The 15,932-nt window shown below is 41.3% G+C and overlaps 1 protein-coding gene across 1 annotated transcript; it reads right to left on the bottom strand.

Moving 5' to 3' along the window:
* Window positions 1-3,938: 3,938 nt before the first annotated feature.
* Window positions 3,939-14,223, bottom strand: LOC131293881 (facilitated trehalose transporter Tret1-2 homolog). Its single transcript, XM_058321930.1, has 3 exons — window positions 14,153-14,223; window positions 6,644-6,740; window positions 3,939-5,378 (listed from the first exon to the last, which is right to left on the bottom strand). The coding sequence occupies exons 1-3, from the start codon at window positions 14,221-14,223 to the stop codon at window positions 3,939-3,941; spliced, it is 1,608 nt and encodes a 535-aa protein (XP_058177913.1).
* Between the last annotated feature and the right edge of the window lie 1,709 nt (window positions 14,224-15,932).

Raw genomic sequence — 15,932 nt, forward strand, 5'->3', positions numbered from 1 at the left:
AATAAAGCCGAATAAAGAAAATATACGAAGAACAAATCCATCAAACAGAAGAACAAGCTTCCGCTAGCAAAGATTAGCATTGTTGCTGCGCAAGAGGCAAGCGTTGAAGGAAAGAAAATAAGGCCATACAATATGAAAACTAATCGCTACGATGAAAAGTTTGTGAGAGCGATGAACATGTCAAAACGAAACAATTTAGATAGAGTCGAGTTAAATCGAATGAACTAAACATCTTACGAAAATCCAGTTCCACTTGATTCGTACTTCGTTAGGTGTCACGAATATCGCATTGCAATGCTGAACCATAACGTAATTGAGATCTGAAATGTTCAGTTTGAATTCATACAATCGTTCGATTTTTTAACACCTTATTACATCGCCAACGAAAAAGAAAGCTTTTCAAAACATAAGTTTTGAGCCATATTGCTATCACTAGTAAACAACCCAGCACAATAGAAAAGAAAACATTCATGCATGCAGAAAATCTCTATCAGTTATTTTAAAAATTGCATCTATGGTTTGAAAGAAAACGAATAACAAAGGGTATTCAATTGAAAGTTAGGCCAGAAAAGTTCGATACAGTAATCATATTAGACAAGTTGAAGCGCTCTTTAGATTGCTACTTGTAAACGTTTTGAAGCTCAAGAAAATAAAGTTGTCCTATAAGCAGGAAACGACCGGAGAAAAGAATTAAATACCGTAACGATCTTATGCGTGAATAGCAGTAGGAAATAGATTCTCACTCAGCAATACCGCGACAACAAAATGCGTAGATACCATGACGCAAAGTGAACAAACTTTTTTATAAATCCCGTACTCAATACTAAACAGTGCAGCCCGGCGAAAAGAAAATATGTAAATGAAACGCTAATTTCGCAGTACTAGCTGGCCCAGGATCACCCATAAATCACATGTGCAAAGAATACACCTGTTGTACAAGATCTTATATGAATAAACTGGAACATAAATAACTGTGCACACATATTCCATTCAACACACACACCCTCCCACATACACACACACGTACACACACAAACATAAAAATCCAACTGATTAAAAACCATTATGAAATTCTGAATTTCTTGCATAGGCAACAACCGTCTATCGAGTTTAGACTTATTTCAACTATTTCAGGTTGGCACATTCACTGTGAGCCATATAAAAAAAACATCTTAAAACCAATCTAAAAACCGAAATGAAAATGTACTAACTATAAATAACGTTCGAACAATATGGGTAATAAGTAAGTGCGTAGATGTGCGAAGCCACCAGGCTGCCAGGCAAGCGCGCATCGTTTAAGGCTTGGATAACACTCGAAGAAAGGGAAGAAAGGATTTAAATGAAACAGACAGAATCTGCACAGAAAGCAGAGAAGATAAACCAATTTAAAAACACAATGTACACAAGGCATGGACCGAAAAGTCTGCGAGAAAACTTCACAATGAAATTGCACGCATTAAGCAATGTAGAAATAAAACTATACGGCTTTGCCAGAAGTTCTGGATGCGTCTTGTTACCTAGGTTAATATAGACAAACGAAACAAATCCGCTAAAGACACCCGTGAAACACATTTTTACACAGAAACAAATAAGTTCTAAACCGAAAACAAAATAAAAACAAAAAAACAATAAAAAAGTAACACAAATAAACTTCACAGTGCTCGATACCATTTGTTAATTCCACATCAACAAGGAACAAAAATATAGCAAAGAGATGTGTGCAAAAATCAAACGCAACTAACGATTTAATTGCACAGCCAAACAAAAAAAAACAAACAAATCTCAAGAAAATGAAAAACATAAACCTAAAGTTTCTGTACGGAGGCTGAACAGCTAAGCACATAAGTGGAAAGAGTCAAACTAAATTATATCAAATACACCATCAGAATCATGAACTAGATACATTTTGGGCGTTGATCGAGTAAGTTGAGAAGCAGCTGGATAACAAACAACAATGTCGCCATAAATTAGACACTTAGCGCTGCGCTATCGTGCTATGTTTTTTATACGTATAAATATACACAAATACTTATATCATAGTGTATTGAACTGTTTAAAAGAAATATTGGCCGTCTCTTGGCTTGGCACGAGTCGAACACAGAAGAAGACAAAAGGACATACAGTAGGGGTGAGAACACAAAAAGCAAATTTCAAAGAAATAGCTTATAGTATAGTACATGAACACTTTAAAGGCATACAACACAGCATAATACACCCGAATCAGACATAAAAGCAACAAAAACGAACAATGGTACATTTTAAGAATTTGTTTTTGGTATTTCTTCAAAACGGCTTAGACATTTTGCTTTCCAATTTTTACTTATAGAAATCTTATTACGATCTTTTTATTCATAGATTTTTTAATAATCGATTCATTCTTGAAATCCCTTTTTATACAGATTTTGTGTATATTATCTTTGTGACAGGCTTAAATCGATCAAATTTTGCTAAACACATTTCCATTCAATCAGAAATGATACTTTTACGCAACTTAGGCTCAGCTTACTAATATGTCTGCAACCAAACAAACCAACACAGATCAATTACGGAACTTAACAGTCAAACTAACAACACAAACATCCGTAACCACAAATGTAACTACAATCAGTTTTCAGACGTCCACAGCAAACTGTTGATTATTTGATAAGTTTTATTCACTTTATTCATATTTCATCAATATTATTGAACAACAAATAAGGAAAGGCCCGTGCGTATCACGGAGAAAGTAGATAAAAATGAGGGTATGAAAATTATCGATAAGAGGGTAAAATAATCGCTCTGGTTAATGAATGAGTAGAGTAAACAAGCTGACGAGTTGGAGTGCAATTGCAAAGCAGTTGAAATGCTACAAAACATACAAAGTAACGTAGCACCACTAACCAAAACAATGATGAAATCCTCGTTAAAAGGGCATTGAATTTCATGACGAACAAAAAATGGCGGAAGGATATAATGAAAAGTCAAATCAATTTCAAGAGCGAGCATAGTTGCAAAAGAGTGTAGGTAAAACATGACACCGAAACGAAGAAAGGAAAAAATGATATATATATACAATATACAAATACATAAAAGTATATAAAAAAAACAACTGAGCAAATAACGGACAAACCAAATCCAGAATGTTGTACGTCACGTTATGTTTTCATTTATGATCCTAAAAAATAAAAGATTTTTGATTGAAATAATAAAAAGAAGCTATGGCTATTTTTGAAAACTCTTTAAGAACATTTTGTAGCCAATCTTATTTATCGCTTACGTTGTTGTATTTGCTATTTTTTTAAACCATGATACTAGACACAAAGTACCAGTGAATGTGTTTCATTCGTTTCAATTGCAACCACCGTATTTCTTTGTAAATATGGACTAACATTCGTGACACCTACAATCGCACTAAATATATTTCAATATATTTTCTACAATTTTGAAATACACTTTGCGCATTTTACAAGTAAATGGCCTTGCGATGGTAATTGTTTTTGCACTATTGAAAACTCTAAGGTCCTTTGTGCTTATGGTGATGAAAACTAAAATATTAAAACATGCAATAAATAAAGGGGCTCACTTTTCACGGATAAGGTCAGTATTTTTTCTCAGACCATAACTACAATTGGCTGGGAAAAACATTTATTATAAAGAGAATTCATCTAAGGAAGATAACAACTCATTACTTACATTTATTGAGCAATGTTTTTCTGGTTGATCTTTTTGTGTCTCCTATTATAAACATTTCAACCTTTCAGAATTCTTCTATGACTTACAATTTGTAAATAGTGTCTCTTGTAGCATTCAGTAAATTCATAAACAGTTTTATCTATCTTCTATCTATCTATCATTCTATCTCGAGTGTTTCACTAACAGTCACGTAATGGTAAGATAAAGGTTCTGAAGAACCTCTAACAAAGTAAAAAGTTTCTTCTAAAAACATTGAATGCAGCACCTCATGCTACAGTTGCTATCGTAACTGTAGGGCTTGCTGCACCCATACCATCGACCACTTTGTTCTTCCCTCGACGCCGGAACTGCTCCTCAATCTCCTGTAGGGTTCGATTTTTCGTCTCCGGCAAAATGACGTATAGCACCAGAGTACCGAGCAGAGAAATGACACCATACACAAGGAACGTCCCGTTAACACCTACGGTAGCAAACAGCGTCGGGCCCGTCTTGACGACGGCAAAGAAGCACACGAAGTTGAACGAGGAGGTCAATCCAGAGCCGAGACCCCGGGTTGCGACCGGGAAAATCTCTCCCGTCATACACCAGGGCAGCGGGAAAAGCCCTATGCCGACGAACACGATGTAGCTGATGAGGAACACGAGCGAGAGCCACGAATAGTTTCGATACAGCGGTATGCTGGTTTGGAAGTACAGAAATATCGACAGCCCAATCAGGCTGATGGTCGTTCCGATCCCACTCGCCATGGCTAGCGGACGGCGGCCTACACTGCGCAGCAGCACACAGGCGACAAGAGACGTCACCACCCGGACCAGGTCCACGATGAGCATCGCAAGATACTCGTTGATGTTATCGCTCCCGATCGTGGTCTGCATCAGAGCGATTGAGTAGAAAGCCACAATGTTAACCCCCGAGAACTGCATCGTTGCGAAGAACACCAGCAGTGTTGCCAGCGGCATGAGGAACTCGCGCCGTCGATAGGGTGAACATTCCGTCGCCGGTACGTGGGCCTCTCCAACGCTGCTGCCTTTGTTGTCCGACCGACCACTATCTCCACCGGTCCGTGCTACCATCGCGTCGAACTCCTGCCGACTGGTTTGGTCGAATCCCCGCAGCCAGCGGAACGAAGTCTCTGCCTCCGAGCGCTGGCCACGGGCAAGCAACCAGGCAGGGCTTTCCGGAGACACGAGCATCAGCAGATAGGCGACAACCATGAACAGCGAGCACAGCAGGGCCGCCGTCTGCCAGTGGAAGAACGTGCCGAACAGGTGCGCCAGCAGTATCCCGCCCGAAACGGCAAACGTCACACCAGCCAGCAGGATGCCGCGAAAGCGTGGGTCGCTCGTTTCGGCGATGTACACCGAAGCCGGTGGACCAACCAAGCCGCAGCTGAACCCCGTTATGAATCGACCGACCAGAATCTGCGGATAGCCGTGAGCCATCGATAGTACGCACCAGCCGACGGCGAAGGACACGTTCAGCAGCAGATGGGCCGACTTGCGACCGCAACGTTCCATCAGCAGGCCGCCTATGATGCAGCCGACGGCCATCGGTAGCGGGGCCATCGACGCGATCCAGGACGACTGCTCCTCGGTAATGCTGATCTGGCTGCCGGGCTGCTGGAGCTGGGGCAGCAGGATCGCCGAGAAGCCATTGGTCATACCGGCCGCCGCACTGCTTATGATCGGACCGGACGCGGCCAGTACCTGGTGGAGGGGAACATAACAAATAGAAACTTTACTTTCCTCCGTATGGTTTTGCAGCAACAATGCGAAAAATCGTTAAAAACTGTTTATGTTTCTAAATTTGGTTCAATTTCCAAGGACGATAATTTAAAGATAATCACTTAAAATAGGTGGGTGTTATGCTTTGTGATGTAGTACATTAAGTTTATCTTTAATGTTAGATTAAGGTCATGTTAAATAGTTGTGTACTTCAGATTTTCTGAACTAAAGGAAAATGGCAACCATTTCCAGTAGTGGACCACTCTACTGGCTGAAAGAAACTGATTTTTTGGGTTTAAAGTGTATATTGCCTATAAAACGATAAAATATCGTCATTTCTAAACACTACATGTTTTTCGAAATTGGTTTCCTGAACTTTTATATTCGTCTAGAAGACGAGTGCAAAATTTGACAATTCTGCTGAAGTCATTGTAATATTTCGATGATCTGAAATAGTACGAGTGGTTAAACATCACAATATTGCAAAACATTGCATTCGTCTTCTAGCACCATAACAGCATCACGATAAAACCATATAAAAGGATTCTAAAATGTAAAAATAGTTTTTTCTTTTTTTCCATAGTTAAGCACTACAAATATTTTATGTTTTATATAGAGAGTATGGTTAAAGGGATTTTTTTTAAATATGCAGTTTATACAGCAATACAATTATTGCTAACATCTCTATTATCGCAATGGACTAATTCAAGAGATTTTTCGTTCGAATACCTTGGTGGATAAGCCAACTCTCAAAGTCGTGAAAGAGCTGAAAACCTTTTCATTAGACTTCATTCGTTCGTTTGTCAAAATTAGACCTCATTTGTTCGCTTCGTAGAGCCGAAGCATATTTATGAGCGAAATAAGAAGCTAGGGTATTACAGGAGCTAAACTGTTGGAATAAAATAAGTGAATTAATGAAGAATTTATGTTGATATAGTTGGAACTATGAGGAACCCAAAATGTACTGAACTTGGTGCAGGATGTTATTAAATAAACGAAAATGTTTATTATGTAGGCCATCAGATTGCATGGATAAGTAAAATAAATTAAAAGAAAACACAGGGAAGGACAAACTCGTAAATTTGGAACATTTAGACGTTTATGGGAACCCCTTTTTGACAGCAAGCGTAATGAGACAAAAATGTGATAAAGAAGCTTATGCCATAGTGTGAAAATTTGTATTTATATTGCACACTCAAACCTTATCGCCTCTACTGGCCATAAATTAATCCTATTTGGTCACTCACTTGTCGTGCTAGCGGCGAAAAACGTTTCACTACATTGCTCTCGATGAACGCCGCATCTGGAGGCGATGGTTTTTGGATGATCATTTTATCAAACGAGCTTCACCGGAATCGAGTGGACAGAGTCGTTTTGCCCTATGTTTAAAGGAAGACAAACATATACAAAACAGTTAGGAATAAAAGCACAAAGAACACGCGGAGCCTTACTCAATTGATAATGGGTAGAGACGGGTTGCTACGAAAGAAACACTGATAAGACTTGCCATGGATTAGCATGAGAACGTTTGCCGACAGCTGACCCACATTTGATAACGCTTCAACTTCTCAAGACAACGCATAGGTAGACGGCTGCAACGCATTTGATAACGACTCTGTGTCACGAGGACCACGGTGGTCCAATGCATAACAGCGACTATGTCTTAATTGCAACCGATGTTGATACTGCAAGAAACCGATTCATGAGGTCAACGACACGAAAAGCGTGGAACGGCGTTGCAGAGATTTGCTTGAAATTGCTTAACTAATTTTAGTTTACTATGATCATCACCAATTTAAGATGAATGTTGTGCTTTAAAATTGCATTGTGGTTTGCAAATCATGTGTAGCACACAGCTGTTTCTTTGCTTTTTAGAAGGTTTACCTTTATAATTCTAAATCATACTTGATGATAAGGTATAGTAAATATTTTGGCACAACAAGAAACGCAAAATTTGCATACGGAGCATCTCCTCTGCTTATTGACTATTCATGTTTGGTGAACAAAACAAAAAGTCTCAGATAATAGACACAGATGGAAATGTGTGCTCATCAACGCAAAACGTCACGTAATGTTAGAATAATTAAAATAATTGAGTCCAAAGTCCTCCACACCAAACTCGGCAGCCAAGAAGTGGAGAACATTTTGACTTTAACGTTCAAGATAGAAGGAACACACAGACAACACAATGTCGGAAATGATTTGCCTAATATTCTTTGCACGAATTCATTTTCGTTTCGGTTTTTTTCTGGCATTTTTTTGCGACGGTAAAGCGACCGCAATTAAAGTCAATATGTCGTACCGCTTCTCTTCGATCTCATGTAAATATGCCATTGCGTTATAAGCAATATATGGTGTTGGTTTCACTCTATAACGTACCTTCAAATGTTGCTATATTTCTTACACGTATTTAACAGAACACTTTTTAATTAGAAAAACCAACATATTTTTCTCTTTCAAATAGAAAGATCAACAGCCAACTGTATTTATTGTTTGCTTTATTTATACTCTAATACCTAATATTATATCGAAGCAAAATACTGGCGTGCCAATAAGACTTTATAACTTATTTCATACGTCATAATAAAACAGGCCAAATGCTCAATTTAAAAAAAAAAACAAAGTGTGGTTTTGGCATAAAAACACATTTGAGGTAAAAAATCGAAAGTCTAACATTATTATAAATAGATAAAACCAACCATTTCTCAAAAGAAAACAATTATTTTTAATTATTCTGTAGAACATCGGACACAAATCAAATCACAGACGCTTTCATAAGAACTTCTTCGTATCGATAGCACATTTGTCCCTAAAACAGTCGCACTTGCAACGATTAAATTGTTGGAAAATTTTACGGATGTTTTGACTGATTAAAACACTGGTTAGTAAACCTGTTTCCATCTATTTCACATTGTTACGTGTGCCACGGAAAATTATATGATTTTGAGAAGTCCGAAATGCGAGCTAAGCCACACACTCTACGAGGATCACGTAGTCCCCGATATTTATGGCAATCTGCAGCGTTCAGTCTAGGCGGCCGAAATCAATTGCCGAAACCGTAGTCCGTAATGTGGGTCACCGATGAAGAGATGAAAATAAAAACCAACAGCATCGCGAGGAGATTCACAAAAAAACAACAAAAAAACAGCCACCAATACATTCGTGCCTATCAACGTTTCATTTTCCGCCTTCCTTCGCGCCGCGAGCCGGTTGCTATGGAAACGATTACGTATGTTTTATGCTTACCGGTATTTTTTGGGGCCCCAGATTCGTGGTTATTCCCAGCTGAGATCCACTGTGTCGGAGCTTTTCGAATGTTTAATCCTTCCCGATGTTAGCCACGGATGGCGAACGTGCACGTGCTGCAATTGTTGACATCCTCATTGACATACGCTCGCAATCACAATATGAAATGCTAAAAATGAACCGAAGGTTACCTTACACAAATCGATACTTTCACGCCGAAATCTCCCACCGGTCGAGATATAATAGCGATCATTACTATTACTCAACGTACACCATTTTTTTCTTTTCGTTTTTTACTTCTGCGCCAATGAAAAGTTCACGCTTCTTTTGGCAGCGCCTTGACTTGGTCTTTCAATATCGCACCAGCGTCAGCAAATAACATACGGCTGACGATGCACCACTACATGCCGCAACACACCCAAGTGCACGACGTTGCGCCAGCCTAAGTTTCCTGCCCTTTTTCTTTGGGGTTTCTTTCGCTGTTGATTGTTAACAATGACGGATGTTTGTTAAGTAACGCACTCGCGCACACTTGACCGTTTGGTGCGCAAAGGCGCGCGCGTGGTCGCACTTCCAGAGCGCACGGCTGTTTTTGAACGTCCGAGGCACCTAAGAGGCAGCTTTTGCCTGACTCATAATAACCCTGCGTTAGGGTCAATTTTAAGACACGAATCTATGAAAACATTACACCAAACGGGAGAGAAAAAGCTGAAACTTAAAATGAGTTGACGACTGCACGAGCTTTATAAGACTGTCCAAAATCTGTTTTTTTTTCAACTCGAAACAACAACGGGTTTCTTTTCGCGGACTGGACCACGACCGCACGTCAGCTCTGACCACGTTCCCAGATCGCGCAACACTGAACTGACCACGCGAACGCTAGGCGCCGCTCATATACGCGATCGCGAGCGCGAGCACATTGTTTGCGTTATCAGCGTGCCGTCATAGGTTTCTCATCCCTCCTTTCGCTCACCTGCACGATTCCTTCACACATCCAACGAGCGTCCGTCAAGTTTCTACTTTCTCACCCTGTGCTCTTGGGTTTGCGACTTCCTTGCTCGAACAAAAAACAACATGTCGTACTCTCACTTTCAGTATTAGTTTTGACTCTCCAAAGTGCAGGAAACAATCCGTTCGCAAAAGCTATCGATCTCTGACGGGCTTGATTAAGGAAAGGAAAGAGACCTCAATGCGTTTCGTGGAACACGCAGGCGACGAACCTCCTTTTAATTCAACAGAACTCAAAAAGTTCAGCTTTTGACTATCGTGTGTAACTTGCTCATCTTAAATGACTATTAATTCTCTTAAATTAAACAAAACTAGTGTGTTATTCATCAACGAATAGTGTCAAAACAGCTGGGCTATCGGATGATTTTGTTTATTATTTCCCAGTCCCGTATTTTTTAAAACTTGATCAGTATCCTAAACACAGAAAAGTCTTCTTTAGAATCCATAACATTACTTATTATTTTTCATATTTTGTTCATTTTGATAAAGTTAGGTTGACACTAAATTTATGATCTGCAACTCAGTAAACAACTGCAACAATAATTAAATCAGCAACCGCAATCATTTACACATTGATCAAAATGGACTGATTTTAACAATTTCTTCATTCAACTTTAAAGCTAACTATATTTCATTGAACTCATCAAAAGTTGTGTATTTACAACAATTTACATTCATTTTTTGGGGCACTTTTAAATTTGCTAGTAAATGGAACATGATTTTTCTAATGTAAACGTTAGTGAAAGATGCAAAAAGACACTTGATACAAACAGTGACATATTGTCACCCTACCCCTATAAATATGTAATATTTTACAACCATTTTAAATTTGCAATATCTAGCAAAACTGACGAGACTGTAGCGTTTTGTAAATTAGGTTACTCTCCAATTGAGCATTTTCGATGTTGAAAGAAGGCAAAAATAATAATTCAAAGTCCATTATTTCAATTTTTCTATAAACATGTGAACTCAAATACCGAAGTAAAAGCATAATACAAGATCCTTGGACTTGGTTTACGCCGCGACGGTAACGTCTGCAAATTTAATGGAATGTGTTAATTTCCTGATCAAACTATGATTAGTTATTTACAATCATTTAAATTGTTGTGAAATCTCGTTAACGCCTTATCCGTTAGGAACGCATTGAGAAACCTGTTAATGTTGGCAAACCGCTGAAAGAAACATATTTTTGGTTTATCATTATTCAAAACGGGGAATGAAAGAAAAACTAGCAAATGAAATAGGAATGTGTAACCAGGAAAAGGTACCAATTTTCTCCGGCAAACTCCAGCCCACCTCGGAATAAGCACACGGATCGTTTACTTTCGCAAATCTACTTATTTATTCTTCAATAAATAAATCGGCTCCCGGCTTCATAACGAGAGATTTATTGCTAATCGATTTTACGCCTAGCCGAAACCGGTTGCAGATCAATGATAGCCATAACAATTAGCACGCGCTGCGCGTAGTGCAGAACGTTCCGTTCCGCAAACACATACGATGAGGAGGTAAATTTTTCATATGGGCACGAACTCCAGTATAAACTCAACGAATGTATTTATTGGTGCATTGTGTAGAGTCTTTTTTCAACAGAACAACGTGATCACTTCCTATAAGAGTCTGACAGTAACATAAGTTTAAAAATTGTTCGTTGTAACAAAATTTAAAAATTGTTCGTTTATTATTATCAAACTTTTGATGTTGATTATGGAATAGCAAAAGCAACTAAAATCACTAAAATGTTTTGTTACACGCTCTTGATTAAAATGTTAAGAAATTGTGAATGCAGTACAATCTTCTCTATATCTATAAAAATGAACAAGCTGACCCAACGAACTTCGGCTCGTCCCATATTAACATTACGCTAATATTGGAATAACAAAATATTGAAACTCAAGGGAAGCCCCATAGATTCTGTTCACGAAGATGTCGACACATAACAATAACAAATCCATCTTTAAGTCGCGGCATATCAGACAAAATCCAAAGAATGTTTTGAAATTCCAGTGAATGATTCACGGCTTCGTTTTCATGTTCAATACAATTAATCAATATATATGAGCGCAATGGTCCAGCTGGAGTCATTAGCATAGGTTTTTTCAGCAGCTAAAATTGTACTCAACCAATCGTAGTTTCGATACTATGGGGCTTAGTTCACATAATCATTTGTGATAAATCATTTTTAGTTGAAGCAAATTGGCAAATAGCGGGTTGGAAGCCCACGTTACTATTGACGATTTTTAATTCGACAATTGGTGCTGGCATTTGAATTTCAGTCAATAGAATGCTACTCATATGCAAACTCACAATTTCAATCAACACCAATGCTTCATTGTACATCATTTATTTTTTTATTCAAAATTTACCTTTCAAAAGCAATATGAAATATCTTCGGCGATGTCATTTTTATACGTATCTCACAATCAACGGGACTTTTTATGGCTTCATCGAAATAATCTTTATATTAAGTATACACACTTTCGCTATTGCAGTTCATTCATAGATTCCAGTGATTATTATGTTTCAGCAAGTGTAACAGTGTTCTTGCAAAGTTGCACACCATACTCATCGCTGTCCGCAATGGCTCAAACAAATCGAAGGTATTCTTTTTCGATGGAGTGTATAAATTTGTTCTAAAGCGAAATGGAAACACACCTCTATGTCTTTGTACCGGGCACCCTTGCTTTTGCATAATCATGAACCAAGCAATAATCTCGGCATAGAAGCGCTGCTGCAAGTTGGAAGCTTGTTTCTTATGTTTTTTTTGCTTACTGACCTACTGACTCAAGAGTTCTTGGTGAATTCTTTAACCATTCTTCAAATAAACTGAACATTAACATAAAAACCAAAAACTGTAGAATGCACAACAACGTATCGGTTCATTTGATACTTATCTCATCTCCTTCAATGCCAAAAACGCCATATCCCTTCAGGCGACGTACTTGCAAACTTGTTTGATTGATTTCCCTGAACATAAATACTCAACATTCATATGTATTTAGCAACAAAGTTCTTTTCTGCCACTCAACAAAATATATTTAACGCCTATCAGAATCCCTATTTCGAATGTTTAATCCTTCCCGATGTTAGCCACGGATGGCTAGGCGATCGCTTGTACGTGATCTAGGCGATCGCTTGTACATTAACCGAGATGAAATTATTCGATTATCTGCGCATAAGAAAGAAAAAATCATCCCAAAACTTCGTTAAGGTTGGCCAAACGGTTTCTTAGTTTAAGTTATACGATGTATATTTGATTTGATTGTATAGAAAATGCAATTATCACAAATCTTTTCATTTTCGGGCTTTTCCTTAGGGAATATTAAAGTTGTCTTTTTTTTTAAACCTTCCATGAATACTTCTTCTTCTTCTTCTTCTTCTTCTTCTTCAATGGCCCGATCACAGTTGAGCACGTCGTGCTGACATGGCCTGGTCACCAATCGTTCTCCAGGTAGCTCGGTCCATGGCAGCGGCCCTCCAACCCCGGACGCATCCGATGTCTCGCAGGTGCATCCACCGAGCTCGCTGAGCTCCTCGTCGTCTCGTGCCGGTCGGGTCGTTGGTGAGCACATTCTTGGTGGGGCATGAGTTCAGCATCCTCATGACATGCCCCAACCAACGAATCGCCACCGTCAGGATGCCCGGCTCGCCATACAGCTCAGCTAACTCGTGGTTCATCCTTCTCCTCCACACGCCCTGCTCACACATACTGCCAAAGATAGACCGGAGCACACCGTGGCGTCCTCCGTGAGCAGAGTCCAAGATTCGCATGCCCATACAGAACGTCCGGTCTAATGAGCGTGCGGTATATGGCACACTTAGCGCGTGGGAGAAGCCATCTGGACCTCAGGAGTTTGTGGAGCCCATAGTAGGCACGATTCCCCTGAACAATGCGCCTTCGGATTTCGCAACTCACGTTGTTGTCCGGAGTTACGACAGTGTCAAGGTAGCCAAACTCCTCTACTACCTCATGTTCGTCGCCGTCCACTGATACCCAGCCTGGCTCTGTCACTGTCAGAGCCTCCGATGAGCAGGTACTTTGTTTTCGTCGCATTGATCATCAATCCAATCCTTGCGGACTCCCGTTTCAGTCGGGAGTACGCCTCGCACACCGTCCTTGTGTTCCGCCCGATGATGTCGATGTCATCCGCGAAGCCGAGGAATTGGAGAAAGCGGGTGAAAATCAGGCCACGGATATCGAAGCCCGCGCTTCTCATGACACCTTGCAGAGCGATGTTGAATAGGAAAGTCCTTCAACTTGTCTCAGACCCCGGTGAGATTCGAACGGATCCGACAGCATGTTCTAAATCCTCACCTTACACAGCACCCCCTTCATTGTGGCCTTTAGGGCTCGCAGTCAATGTGGGGTCATTCCGGTCAAACGGTGTAACGGCGTGAACGCCTGGAATACTGGCCTCCACGTGGCGCCATTGGACCCGCTGGCAACAGGGGTGACGAACAGAGATCTGGGTAGGAGGGATACCCGACCTCCCGCACACTACCAGAGTGAAACCCTCGAAGGTGTAATTCTATGTCTGCTCGGTTGAGTCAGGACTGTAGCATTCTTGATCATGACTGGACGGGGTTTGGTAGTGTGCCGCAGACGGAATGGGCCTTGTAAGGTATCTTTAATCCTGGTTTTAGATATCTAGCCCTCTGGTCTGTTTAGCCTCTCCGGAGGTTAGGATGGATCCTTTGTCAGCGGACAGGACCGCGAAAACGTACGGAGTTTTTCGGAAGGGATTCACTCTCCTGGAAGATTCACAAAAAGTCGCAGAAGTCGAAGTCTAAGCGGTTAGTGATCCGCTCTGATCCGTGAGCGGAGCACTAGACTAAGACTGTCCGGATACGAGGGAGTTGAGCTGGTACAACTCCTGGGGTTGTTGGTTATAGGCGAGTAGGATGGACCTGCCAACTATCGAAAGTCTTGACCAGCAGCAGAACGGAAGGTCGCTTGTGGCACAAGCAGGCACGCTTAGTGCAGGCGCGCAAGCGCAAAGAGGAATAGGAACAGACTGGTTACTCGAGGTTTGAGATGCTTTGGTGAGGGATGCACCGGGGGTTACTTGGGCGTCACCCACCAATCAACCTCTTGTACACCGGTCACGTTCAGGGCCTGGCACAAGATCAGCCAGGCCAGAGGAAAGCACCAGCAGGTGCAGTACGTGGACAAACGGCACGTAGACCGAGCAGGAGCTTGATTTTGCGTGTCGTTGAATAAGATCTAGAAGTGTCAGAACCTAGTGTGAGAACCCGGCACATAGACTAGGCAGGAGCTTAGTTTTGCGGGCCGACGATCAAGAGGTGTCAGAACCTACCGCGAGTCCACTTACTGGTTTTTAGGAGGTAGTGGTATCAGGAAAGACAGCTGTCGGATCGATCTTCTGAGCCGCTTAAGTTGACACTGCACCGAGTCCATTGCTTTAGGCTTGGGAAATAGCCCCTGGTAGGTATTCATACTTACCGAGACGTGGCTCGATGATGCCATTCCATCCTCGTTGCTGTTCGACGATGCTTTTGTTGTTTTCCGTTGCGACCGTAGCAGCGCAAACAGCACTCGCTCCCGTGGCGGTGGGATACTTATTTCCTGCTCTTCATCGCTCATCGCAACTGAAACCTGCTCTCCGTTTCCGTCACTTGAGGCTGTATGGGTACGCATCAAACTTGGCTGCTCCTCATTATATCTGGGTGCCATCTACATCCCACCGGACCAGAGCGCCAGCTCGGCTATTATTGAGTGCCTCACCGACGGGCTCACCGCATTTACGGAGCAGCTTAGCCCGAGCGACTCGATTGTCATAGCCGGTGACTTCAACCTGCCGTCGATTGTCTGGGGTCCCGACCCCACCGCACCTTCGTTCTTCCGTCCAACCTGCTTTGCCCAGCGTGATGCAAGGTTCGTTGAAGGATTAAACTACAATGGCCTAGCGCAACTCTCCGGGATTCTTAATACCCGTGGACGTCAACTAGACTTGATACTGGGCAATACCCCGGCCACCACTGCCTGCAGCACCATCTACCGTGCCGCCTCAAAATTGCTGCCGGAAGACTCGCATCGTCCTGCACTAGACCTATGCCTCACAGTCGACCTCTCCTTGCCTCGACCCGCTAGTCGCCCTGCACCACCTGGAGGACCACAGGATTTGGACTTCCGCAAGCTCGACCGTGCCAAACTTGCTCGTCTCATCTCGGAGCACGACTGGAGTTACCTGGACACGGACATCACCGTTGACGATGCTGGAGCTAACTTTACGTGTGTTATTTCGTCTTTCCTATCTTCCT

The sequence above is a fragment of the Anopheles ziemanni genome, chromosome 2 (genome assembly GCF_943734765.1).
Source record: "Anopheles ziemanni chromosome 2, idAnoZiCoDA_A2_x.2, whole genome shotgun sequence".
Lineage (NCBI taxonomy): Eukaryota > Metazoa > Arthropoda > Insecta > Diptera > Culicidae > Anopheles > Anopheles ziemanni.